General features: G+C 51.1%; 1 protein-coding gene across 1 annotated transcript in view; it reads right to left on the reverse strand.

Annotated features, from left to right (window-relative positions):
• Positions 1 to 555: 555 nt before the first annotated feature.
• LOC147114582 (guanine nucleotide-binding protein G(olf) subunit alpha-like) overlaps positions 556 to 12,152 on the reverse strand; it is a 573,882-nt gene continuing 562,285 nt past the window's right edge. Inside the window, exons 12-14 of the mRNA XM_085992352.1 lie at positions 4,649 to 4,779; positions 3,177 to 3,244; positions 556 to 2,382 (exon numbers count right to left, since the gene is read on the reverse strand). Coding sequence (XP_085848478.1) covers positions 2,236 to 2,382; positions 3,177 to 3,244; positions 4,649 to 4,779 — 346 coding nt within the window. The 3' untranslated portion in view covers positions 556 to 2,235. The remainder of the gene's footprint in view (positions 2,383 to 3,176; positions 3,245 to 4,648; positions 4,780 to 12,152) is intronic.

Raw genomic sequence — 12,152 nt, forward strand, 5'->3', positions numbered from 1 at the left:
ATTTCAAAAATACGAGTTACAATTTCTGTATTTGTTGAGTTTTGGAGTGCAGAATTATAAATGTTAAGCAAAACGATTTTCATCTCATGTCTGTCTTGATTGATCTAACCAGCTTTCAGTTTGAGAATTTCATTTGAAGACGGGAAGACAGCATATATCATCGCCTCGATACCAATAAGCACAGTCACAAACTGATAGACAATCAACATGTGCTGCTAGGCTTGCCTCGATATTTTATCGGTAGGCTGTGTTTCTCGGCCATGAACGTCTCTCCTCGCCGTTCCTACTCGTAAGTGTAGCTAGATTTTGCAATGATAGATGTTAATTAAGCATAGAGAATGTAAAAAAATAAAACTCAAAACAGTATTATTCACAGGGGGAGGTGGGGGGGGGGAAATAGTACACATCAGATCTCCATTTTAAAGTAATATAGAACTAACACTTAACTAGGTTTCTGTTATTGCAACTGTAATTTTTTTTTAACATTGTACAAATTGTACAAGTTCTCTCGCACACATGAAAAGTATATACTCACAGAGACATAAAACACCTAGGTATAAAATATGAAGCAGTGTAATAGTTACTAAAAAGGACATGCCTTATTGCTACAGCGATTTTTGCTTTTTTTCCGTACTGTACCACAACTTGTTCTGAGAATGTGATTTGCATAAATTATTCAAGTTTGAGAAATTTTCACACATCTCAAATTCTACAATATTTAAAATAAACTTTTCTAACATATCTCTTTATTAAAAGAGAAATAAAAATGTCATTATGTAATTCTCTTAGGCCAGACACAAAGGTTTACACCTTAGTTGTTCTTTTTGTTTCCGTTTCTTACTATTAACTTGCACAATAAAAGCTGCAATTGGTACAAGGATTTAAGAGCCTATCTAATGGTGCTCACATGTTCACAATGCCTGTGCATTTGTGAAGGTCTATGAATGACCGAAGAATTACCAAACATGTATACTTCTAGCAAAAAAAAAACCTTGGTTCCCATAGAAATAATTCCACGTTGCATTTTGGACACTTGGATGGATTCCGATGTGTTAAAGCTGCGAATCCAAAACAAGGCATGATGTTGCAACATCTCGTCTTGTAAAGGTAAGTGGTTAATTTGCATAATTTATACAGGTTCATTTTTTTTTTACTAAAGAGCATTTTCCTTCTTTATAAACCAGAAAAAAACCTAATCTCTACAGATAAACTCCCCATCTCCAGCCACTGCTGTAGACAGGGTTTTTTTGACATAAAGCTGTACAGCGCAATCAAACATACTTACATCTTAGCTCATTTTACAGGTACAGCCATAATCAAGGCACAAAGATCTTCTACAAGTATTTTTTTTTCAATAAAGTTGTACAAAATAATACATTTTACAGTCTGTACAAGATAATAATCCAGCAATAAAATAAACAAAAAAATAAAAACAAATGTAGGACTATTTGTCCATTCATGATCTAAGCTAAGGGATCATTGTGGACAGCTTGAACAAGGATTAGTGTGTGGTAGTTTTCAGCCTGGATGTAGAGGCCGATGCAGTTCCTGTTCAAGATCTAAGGTGTGGTGAGACTCGACAGCCCCAAGACCTCAGAAAATGGCTCCTATTTGTAGGATTTGGACATCCTGCCTCTTCTCTATTTCTTTGCCACAGTTGGCTTAAGACGAGGTCCTTTTTTCTTTCAGCTGACCTGCATTTCTTAATGCTGAAAACTGTGAAACTATTAAATATTGTGGTGCTACATTGTGTGAACTTCCTCAATAGTTTTTTGTTTTGTTTTAATTACCTGATGCAAAAAGTGCATTTTCATCCTAATATATTTTCCCCCATCAAGTACTCTCAAGTGATGTGTTGAAAAGAAACCCACTCAGGGAGCGGTCTGAAGGTAGTGCCATCATGTGGCTGCCCAAGGACAGAGACGACCAGACGGTAGAGCTACGAGCCTGCAGGGAGACAGGCCGAGGTGCACTCAGGCATCTGTCAGACACAGAGGTAGCCAGAGGGCTCAGTGGAACCACAGAGAGGGAAAAGCAGAGTTTCAAAAAAAAAAAAAAATAGAATGAGATGCACAAAAAAAAGGAGGAAAATACAGGAAATAAGGAATGAAGAAAAAAAAAGAGTTTAGAGAGCAAAGTTGACACACTTCGCTCGTATTTCTTCCACCCTGTGTGGGCACATTAAGAAAAAGGAACCAGGGAGTCCAAAAATCAAGAACTCAGGTTGTTTCTCCATCACAACAGTTCATACTGGCGAAGATGCATTCTTTGAATAATGTCTCGACAGTCATTGAATACTCTGCGGATGTTTTCCGTGTCTACTGCACAGGTGAAGTGAGGGTAACAGTAGTGTCGTCCATCTCCACTCGCTGTGCTGATCCTCTGCAGGAAGAAACAACAACTGTGACTCTCCTCTCTGCCCAGGCTGCTGGCTTACTCAGACACAGGTTCGGAAATACAAATGACAGTATATATCTGTTGCGACATTACATGTTTAGCCTCTTGAACTTCAGCCACAAACACATACAAACCAGGCTTTACTGCAGCACTACAACAACAACAACGTGTAGTTATATAGCGCCTTTAAGACAGTAACCAATGAGTGTGACCCAACAAAATTTGACACCGAGCCACATAAGGAGATATTAGGACAGGTGACCAAAAGCTTGGTCAAAGAGGTTGGTTTTAAGGAGCGGCGAAAAGGAGGAAAGAGAGGCGGGAGAGGTTTAGGGAGGGAATTCCAGAGCTTAGGGCCGAGGCAGCTGAAGGCACGGCCACCAATGGTGGAGCGATTAAAATCGGGGATGTGCAAGAGGTCAGAATTGAAGGAGTACAGAGATCTCATAGGGTTGTAGGGCTAGTCAAATTATACCGTGAACCTTAAGGTCTGTACTACCTATAGTCCACCATCGTACCATCACCAATTAAAATATGAAAGGGACAATAAACGACAAACCAAATTATACCGATTTCCACAAAGTTTCAGGATTAAATTGCAGGGAGTAGGGAAAACTGTCAGCAAAATCTTGAGAGAAGTGGGGGGGGGGGGGGGGAAGACAAATACCACCTTGAACTAAAAATGTAAAACTTCCCCCCCCCCGATTTGACTCAGCGAGCAGCAGTTTTGTTGCACGGATTTCTTTCCGACGCTACATCCATCTCGATTAAATACTCACAAGAAACTCATCTCGTACAAAATATTTTGCTCTTGTGACTCTTGCGTCTTCTCCAGGCTCTGGTGTCGCTGTCCCCGAAAACAAAGAAGCAATGAATTAAAAAAAACACACACACACAGTTTAAAAAAAAAAGTTAATTAATGGTTTGCCATCAATCACACCAAGATTCACTGAACTGAATTGTTCAATGTATTGAAGGACTGAAACATCCATCACCACTGCAGGGCAGACTCACCCCTGACAGGATTTTGAAGGGCTACAAGAATGAAATTAATTCAGGCATTGTAAAGCAAAAATTAAATTAAACTTCAGTTGTAGCGCTTCTTTAAAGCACCTTGGTGGGGGGGTTCTAAGATAATGCCACTACATAAATACAAGTTATTATACTGTATTTGCTAACTTTCTATCATTGAAAACTGGCTTCGAAGTGGTCATTAGCCCAGAGGGGTTGGATACAGGGCAGGGGGTGCGGTAAAACAAAAAGGGTGGATCCGAAAGGAGGGTTGGGGGGCGGGTATGACCATGGGTCAGAGACAGGCCTGATCGATAATAAATGCATTGGGACAGGCCTGACAGATCAGCATCCGCCAGGAAGGAATTCACCTAAAACATTTCTCATCTTTACAAATGTAATCGGAGTATACGAGCATATAGTTTACAGAGATTTTATCTACGATAGATCAGAGTACTTCCTAACTGGTGAAAAGCTAGAAGCAGTGGAGGTCCAAAGAGACTTGGTGCTCCAGGTACATGAATCATTAAAATGTCATGGGACAGGTGCAGAAAATAATCAAAAAGGCTAATAGAATGCTGGGCTTTATATCGAGGGGACGAGAATACAAGGGGGTAGAAGTTATGCTGCAGCTATACAAAACCCTGGTTAGACCACACCTGGAGCACTGTGAGCAGGTCTGGGCACCACACCTTCGGAAGGATGTATTGGCCTTGGAGGGAGAGCAGCGTAGGTTTACCAGAATGATACCTGGACTCCAAGGGTTAAATTATGAAGAGAGATTACACAAAATGGGGTTGTATTCCCTAGAATTTAGAAGGTTAAGGAGGGGTTTGATTGAAGTTTACTAGTTATTAAGGGGAACAGATAGGGTCGAGAGAAATAAACTATTTCCGCTGGTTGGGGATTCCAGGACTAGGGCACGTAACCTAAAAAGTAGAGCCAGGCTTTTCAGGAGCGAAGTTAAGAAATACTTTAACACGCAAAGGGTGGTAGAAGTTTGGAACTCTCTTCCGCAAACGGCAATTGATGCTAGATCAATTGTTAATTTTAAATCTGAGATTGATAGATTTATGTTAACCAAAGGTATTAAGGGGTATTAAGCAAAGGCGGGTAGATGGAGTTAGGTCACAGATCAGCCATAATCTCATTGAATGGCGGAGCAGGCTCGAGGGGCTGAATGGCCTCCCCCTGTTCCTAAAAAGACTCCGCGCAGTTTATAAGGCACTGGGAGAATTACCATCATCTGGTGTAGTGTAACGTGTGTACTCTGGAAAATAGTCTTCAATTTTGGATTTTCCTGCCAATACTTTCTCAGCCAGAAGATCTTGCTTGTTCAAGAAGAGGATGACAGAAATGGTCCGCAGCCACCTAGCATAAAGGGACAACAGCAAGAATATAATAAAAGAGCTCATTGCACACGGTGTAGTGTTATCAGGGATTTGGGCAAAATCCCATAATTGGGAACCGAACGTTAGGCGTTCAGCTGCAGTAGCAGTAGTGGCTGCTGACTGTGGAGATTTCTGGTCACTGTCCCAAAAACTGTAGCCAGGAAGCCCCCCAGCTCCAATCTGCACCCTGAAGGAAACCACTTACCTTCTGGCTGGCCTTCCTGGTGGCCCCCCAGACCCCACTCAGAATGGAGGTTCCCAGCAAGGGAGGTTGCAAAGCCATAAGGCCTGCTTCCTCCAAATTGGTAATCCAACAGGGAAATGAGGTTGGCGGCCTCCTGCTTGCAAACCTGTGACCTCTACCACCTAGAAGGACAAGGAGCAGCAGGCGCATGGGAACACCACCACCTCCCCAAGTTCCTCTCCTAGTCACACACCATCCTGACTTGGGCATATGTCGCCGTTCCTTCATCGTCGCTGGGTCAAAATCCTGGAACTCTCTCCCTAACAGCACTGTGGGAGTACCTTCACCACATGGACTGCAGCGGTTCAAGAAGGTGGCTCACCACCACCTTCTCAAGGGCAACTAGGAATGGGCAATAAATGCTGGGCCTTGCCAGCGACGCCCACCTCCCATGAACGTATAAAAAACAAATTTGCTCTAAGTGCAAGTATTCCAACTCCACTCCCTTTAGACAAACTCCCAAGAAATCCCTGGGCAACAGAAAGCAGGCACAGACCTGGAGTTACCCTTCATCTCCTCTCCTTTGCACGTGGGAACTGAGCATGCCCCTGGTTCACAGGAGAGAAAAATCCACCCCATTCTCTCCCTTCCATCGAGATTTCTCCCAAGCCATGCAGCACTGACCCAACCCTCATGAATCCACTCCCAGATGATCTCATAGTATAATGGGCACCAACAACTGTCTGCGTTCCCCCCATCTCAAATTCTATCATCTTCTACAAAATATCTTGAAGTGAAAAGAAAAGCTGTGTTAACAGTGACTCTGAATCTATCTGGTTTTTGAAACAAATTCTGAACGAGAGCACTGATGAAACTGCTGCCGTTCCAAATTTGGCAGTTAGTTCAGTCTCGAGCTTAATGGAAGCCCATCCTCACCGCCTTGATGTCACACACCGAGTTATCAATCGCAACCGTCTCGCTGTGTGTGTGTGGTTTGTGTGGGGTCAGTTTGTGATGTGTGTTATGTATGTGTGTGATGTGTTGTGTGTGTGTCTGGGGTATGTGTGTGAGAGTGGGGTGTGTGTGTGTGATGTGTGGGGGTGTGATGTGTTGTGAGGGGTGTGTGGAGTGTGTGTTGTGAGGGGTGTGTGGAGTGTGTGTTGTGAGGGGTGTGTGGAGTGTGTGTTGTGAGGGGTGTGTGGAGTGTGTGTTGTGAGGGGTGTGTGGAGTGTGTGTTGTGAGGGGTGTGTGGAGTGTGTGTTGTGAGGGGTGTGTGGAGTGTGTGTTGTGAGGGGTGTGTGGAGTGTGTGTTGTGAGGGGTGTGTGGAGTGTGTGTTGTGAGGGGTGTGTGGAGTGTGTGTTGTGAGGGGTGTGTGGTTTGTGTGGAGTGTGATGTGTTGTGAGGGGTGTGTGGAGTGTGTGTTGTGAGGGGTGTGTGTTGTGAGGGGTGTGTGGAGTGTGTGTGATGTGTGTTGTGTGGGGAGTGTGTTGTGTGAGTGGGTTGTGGAATGTGTGATGTGTGGGGTGTGTGTTGTGAGGGGTGTGTGGAGTGTGTGTTGTGAGGGTGTGTGTTGTGTGGGGTGTGTGTTGTGTGGAGTGTGTGTTGTGTGGGGTGTGTGTTTTGTGGGTGTGTGTGTGATGTGTTGTGTGATGTGTGTGGAATGTGTGTTGTGAGGGGTGTGTGGAGTGTGTGTTGTGTGGGGCGTGTGGAGTGTGTGTTGTGTGGGGTGTGTGTTGTGTGGGGTGTGTGTTTTGTGGGTGTGTGTGTGATGTGTTGTGTGATGTGTGTGGGGTGTGTGTTGTGTGGGGTGTGTGTGTGGGGTGTGTGTGGGGTGTGTGTGTGGAGTGTGTGTGTGGAGTGTGTGTGTGGAGTGTGTGTGTGGAGTGTGTGTGTGGGGTGTGTGTATGGAGTGTGTGTGTGGGGTGTGTGTGTGTGGAGTGTGTGTGTGGGGTGTGTGTGTGGAGTGTGTGTGTGTGGAGTGTGTGTGTGGGGTGTGTGTGTGGAGTGTGTGTGTGGGGTGTGTGTGTGTGGAGTGTGTGTGTGGGTGTGTGTGTGGGGTGTGTGTGTGTGGAGTGTGTGTGTGGGGTGTGTGTGTGGGGTGTGTGTGTGGAGTGTGTGTGTGGAGTGTGTGTGTGGAGTGTGTGTGTGGAGTGTGTGTGTGGGGTGTGTGTATGGAGTGTGTGTGTGGGGTGTGTGTGTGTGGAGTGTGTGTGTGGGGTGTGTGTGTGGAGTGTGTGTGTGTGGAGTGTGTGTGTGGAGTGTGTGTGTGTGGAGTGTGTGTGTGGGGTGTGTGTGTGTGGAGTGTGTGTGTGGGGTGTGTGTGTGGTGTGTGTGTGGGGTGTGTGTGTGGGGTGTGTGTGGGGGGGGTGTGTGGGGTGTGTGTGGGGTGTGTGTGTGGGGTGTGTGTGTGTGGAGTGTGTGTGTGGAGTGTGTGTGTGGAGTGTGTGTGTGGAGTGTGTGTGTGGGTGTGTGTGTGGGGTTGTGTGTGTGGGGTGTGTGTGTGTGGGGTGTGTGTGTGGGGTGTGTGTGTGGGGTGTGTGTGTGGGGTGTGTGTGTGGGGTGTGTGTGTGGAGTGTGTGTGTGGGGTGTGTGTGTGGAGTGTGTGTGTGGAGTGTGTGTGTGGGGTGTGTGTGTGTGGAGTGTGTGTGTGGGGTGTGTGTGGAGTGTGTGTGTGGGGTGTGTGTGTGTGGAGTGTGTGTGTGGGGTGTGTGTGTGGAGTGTGTGTGTGGGGTGTGTGTGTGGAGTGTGTGTGTGGGGTGTGTGTGTGGGTGTGTGTGTGAGTGTGTGTGTGGGGTGTGTGTGTGGAGTGTGTGTGGGGTGTGTGTGTGGTGTGTGTGTGGGTGTGTGTGGGGGGGGTGTGTGGGTGTGTGGGGTGTGTGTGTGGGGTGTGTGTGTGGGTGTGTGTGTGTGTGTGTGGAGTGTGTGTGTGGGTGTGTGTGTGGAGTGTGTGTGTGGAGTGTGTGTGTGGGGTGTGTTGGAGTGTGTGTGGTGTGTGTGTGGGGTGTGTGTGTGGGGTGTGTGTGTGGGGTGTGTGTGTGGAGTGTGTGTGTGGGTGTGTGTGTGGGTGTGTGTGTGGGGTGTGTGTGTGGGTGTGTGTATGGAGTGTGTGTGTGGGGTGTGTGTGTGGTGGTGTGTGTGGGGTGTGTGTGTGGGGTGTGTGTGTGTGTGTGTGTGTGGGTGTGTGTGTGGATGTGTGTGTGTGTGTGTGGGGTGTGTGTGTGGGGTGTGTGTGTGGGGGGTGTGTGGGGGTGTGTGTGTGTGGGGTGTGTGTGTGGGTGTGTGTGTGTGGGGGGTGTGTGTGGGGGTGTGTGTGGGGTGTGTGTGTGGGGTGTGTGTGTGGGGTGTGTGTGGGGTGTGTGTGTGGGGTGGTGTGTGTGGTGGGGTGTGTGTGTGGGGTGTGTGTGTGGGGTGTGTGTGTGGGGTGTGTGTGTGGGTGTGTGTGTGTGGGGTTGTGTGGGTGTGTGTGTGGGTGGGGTGTGTGTGTGGGTGTGTGTGGGTGTGTGTGGGGTGTGTGTGTGGGTGTGGTGTGTGGGGTGTGTGGTGGGTGTGTGTGTGGGGTGTGTGTGTGGGGTGTGTGTGTGGGGTGTGTGTGTGGGGTGTGTGTGTGGGGTGTGTGGTGGTGTGTGGGTGTGTGTGTGGGGGGTGTGTGTGTGGGGTGTGTGTGTGGGGTGTGTGTGTGGGGTGTGTGTGTGGGGTGTGTGTGTGGGTGTGTGTGTGGGGTGTGTGGGGTGTGTGGGGTGTGTGTGTGGGTGTGTGTGTGTGGTGTGTGTGGTTGTGTGGGTGGTGTGTGTGGGTGTGTGTGTGTGTGTGTGGTGGTGTGTGTGTGGGGGTGTGTGTGGGTGTGTGTGGGTGTGGGTGTGGTGGGGTGTGTGTGTGGGTGTGTGTGTGGAGTGTGTGTGTGGGGTGTGTGTGGGTGTGTGTGTGGGGGTGTGGGTGTGGGGTGTGTGTGTGTGGGTGTGTGTGTGTGGGTGTGTGTGTGGGTGTGTGTGTGGTGTGTGTGTGGGTGTGTGTGTGGGTGTGTGTGTGGGGTGTGTGTGTGGGGTGTGTGTGGGTGGTGGTGTGTGTGGGGTGTGTGTGTGGGGTGTGTGTGTGGGGTGTGTGTGTGGGGTGTGGTGTGTGGAGTGTGTGTGGGGGGTGTGTGTGTGTGGTGTGTGTGTGGGGTGTGTGTGTGGGGTGTGTGTGTGTGTGGGGTGTGTGTGGGGTGTGTGTGTGGGGTGTGTGTGTGTGGGGTGTGTGTGTGAGGTTGTGTGTGTGGAGTGTGTGTGTGGGGTGTGTGTGTGGGGTGTGGTGTGGTGTGTGTGTGTGGGGTGTGTGTGTGTGGGTGTGTGTGTGGGGTGTGTGTGGAGTGTGTGTGTGGGGGGGTGTGTGGGGTGTGTGTGTGGAGTGTGTGTGTGGGGTGTGTGTGTGGGGTGTGTGTGTGGGGTGTGTGTGGGGTGTGTGTGTGGGGTGTGTGTGTGGAGTGTGTGTGTGGGGTGTGTGTGTGGAGTGTGTGTGTGGGGTGTGTGTGTGTGGGTGTGTGTGTGGGGTGTGTGTGTGGAGTGTGTGTGTGGGGTGTGTGTGTGTGGGGTGTGTGTGTGGAGTGTGTGTGTGGGGTGTGTGTGTGGGGTGTGTGTGTGGGGGTGTGTGTGTGGGGTGTGTGTGGGTGTGGGGTGTGTGTGTGGGTGTGTGTGTGTGGGGTGTGTGTGTGGGGTGTGTGTGTGTGGGGTGTGTGTGTGGGTGTGTGTGTGGGTGTGTGTGTGGGTGTGTGTGTGGGTGTGTGTGTGTGGGTGTGTGTGGTGGTGGGGTGTGTGTGTGGGGTGTGTGTGTGGGGTGTGTGTGTGGGGTGTGTGTGTGGGGTGTGTGTGTGGGGTGTGTGTGTGGGTGTGTGTGTGTGTGTGTGTGGGGTGTGTGTGTGGGGTGTGTGTGTGGGGTGTGTGTGTGGGGTGTGTGTGTGGGGTGTGTGTGTGGGTGTGTGGGGTGTGTGTGGGAGTGTGTGTGTGGGTGTGTGTGTGGGGTGTGTGTGGGGTGTGTGTGGGGTGTGTGTGTGTGGGTGTGTGGTGTGGGGTGTGTGTGTGGGTGTGTGTGTGGGGTGTGTGTGTGGGTGTGTGTGTGGAGTGGTGTGGTGTGTGTGTGGGTGTGTGTGTGGGTGTGTGTGTGGAGTGTGTGTGTCGGGTGTGTGTGTGGGGTGTGTGTGTGGGGTGTGTGTGGGGTGTGTGTGGGGTGTGTGTGTGGGGTGTGTGTGTGTGGGGTGTGTGTGGGTGTGTGTGTGTGGGGTGTGCGTGTGTGGGGTGTGTGTGTGTGGGGTGTGTGGGGTGTGCGTGGGGTGTGTGTGTGGGGTGTGTGTGTGGGGTGTGTGTGTGTGGGTGTGTGTGGGGTGTGTGTGGTGGTGTGTGTGTGGGGTGTGTGTGTGGGTGTGTGTGTGTGGGGTGTGTGTGGGGTGTGTGTGTGTGGTGTGTGTGTGGGGTGTGTGTGTGTGGTGTGTGTGTGGGGTGTGTGTGGGGTGTGTGTGTGGGTGTGTGTGTGTGGTGTGTGTGTGGGTGTGTGTGTGGGGTGTGTGTGTGGGGTGTGTGGTGTGGGGTGTGTGTGGGGGTGTGTGTGTGGGGTGTGTGTGTGGGGTGTGTGTGTGGGGTGTGTGTGTGGGGTGTGTGTGTGGGGTGTGGTGTGGGGTGTGTGTGTGGGGTGTGTGTGTGGGGTGTGTGTGTGGGTGTGTGTGGGGTGTGTGTGTGGGGTGTGTGTGTGGGTGTGTGTGGGGTGTGTGTGGGGTGTGTGTGTGTGGTGTGTGTGTGGGGTGTGTGTGGGGTGTGTGTGTGGGTGTGTGTGTGGGGTGTGTGTGTGGGGTGTGTGTGTGGGGTGTGTGTGTGGGGTGGTGTGTGGGTGTGTGTGTGTGTGGTGTGTGTGTGGGGTGTGGTGTGTGTGTGGGGTGTGTGTGGGTGTGTGTGTGGGGTGTGTGTGGGTGTGTGTGTGTGTGGTGTGTGTGTGGGGTGTGTGTGTGGGTGTGTGTGTGGGGTGTGTGTGTGGGGTGTGTGTGGGGTGTGTGTGTGTGTGGTGTGTGTGTGGGGTGTGTGTGTGGGGTGTGTGTGTGTGGGAGTGTGTGTGGGGTGGGTGTGTGTGTGGGTGTGTGGGTGTGTGTGTGTGTGTGTGGGTGGGTGTGGGGTGGTGTTGTGTGTGTGGGGTGTGTGGGTGTGGGGAGTGTGTGTGGGGGTGTGTGTGTGGGGTGTGTGTGTGTGGGAGTGTGTGTGGGGGTGTGTGTGTGTGGGGGTGTGGTGTGTGGGGTGTGTGTGTGTGGTGTGTGTGTGGGGGTGTGTGTGTGGGGTGTGTGTGTGTGGTGTGTGTGTGGGGTGTGTGTGTGGGGTGTGGGTGGTGTGTGGTGTGTGTGTGGGGTGTGTGTGTGTGGGGTGTGTGTGGGGGGTGTGTGTGTGTGGGGAGTGTGTGTGGGGTGTGTGTGTGGGGTGTGTGTGTGTGTGGTGTGTGTGTGGGGTGTGTGTGTGGGGTGGTGTGTGTGTGGGTGTGGGGTGTGTGTGGGGTGTGTGTGGGGGGTGGGTGTGGGGTGGGGTGTGTGGGGGGGTGTGTGTGTGGGGTGTGTGTGTGGGGTGTGTGTGTGGGGGGTGTGTGTGGGGTGTGGGGTGTGTGTGGTGTGTGTGTGGGGTGTGTGTGTGGGGTGTGTGTGTGGGGTGTGGTGTGTGGGGTGTGTGTGTGGGGGTGTGTGGGGGGTGTGTGTGGGGTGTGTGTGGGGGTGTGTGTGGGGTGGTGTGTGTGGGGTGTGTGTGTGTGGGGTGTGTGTGTGGGGGGTGGTGTGGGGTGTGGTGTGGGGTGTGTGTGGGGGTGTGTGGGGTGTGTGTGGGGGTGTGTGTGGGGGGTGTGGGTGTGGGTGTGTGGTGGGGGGTGTGTGGGGGGTGTGTGGGTGGGGTGTGTGTGTGGGTGGGGTGTGTGGGTGTGTGTGGGTGGTGGTGTGGGGGGGTGGTGTGTGTGGGGGTGTGTGGTGTGGGGTGTGTGTGTGGGGTGTGTGGTGGGGTGTGTGTGGTGGGGGTGTGTGTGTGGGGTGTGTGTGGGGGTGTGTGTGGGGTGTGGGTGTGGGGTGTGTGTGTGGGGTGTGTGTGTGGAGTGTGTGGTGTGGTGGTGGGTGTGGGGTGTGTGTGTGGGGTGTGTGTGTGGGGTGTGTGTGTGGTGTTGTGTGTGGGGTGTGTGTGTG

Source organism: Somniosus microcephalus, chromosome 7 (assembly GCF_052327205.1).
Source record: "Somniosus microcephalus isolate GS21.2 chromosome 7, FLI_Smic_1.0, whole genome shotgun sequence".
Taxonomy (NCBI): domain Eukaryota; kingdom Metazoa; phylum Chordata; class Chondrichthyes; order Squaliformes; family Somniosidae; genus Somniosus; species Somniosus microcephalus.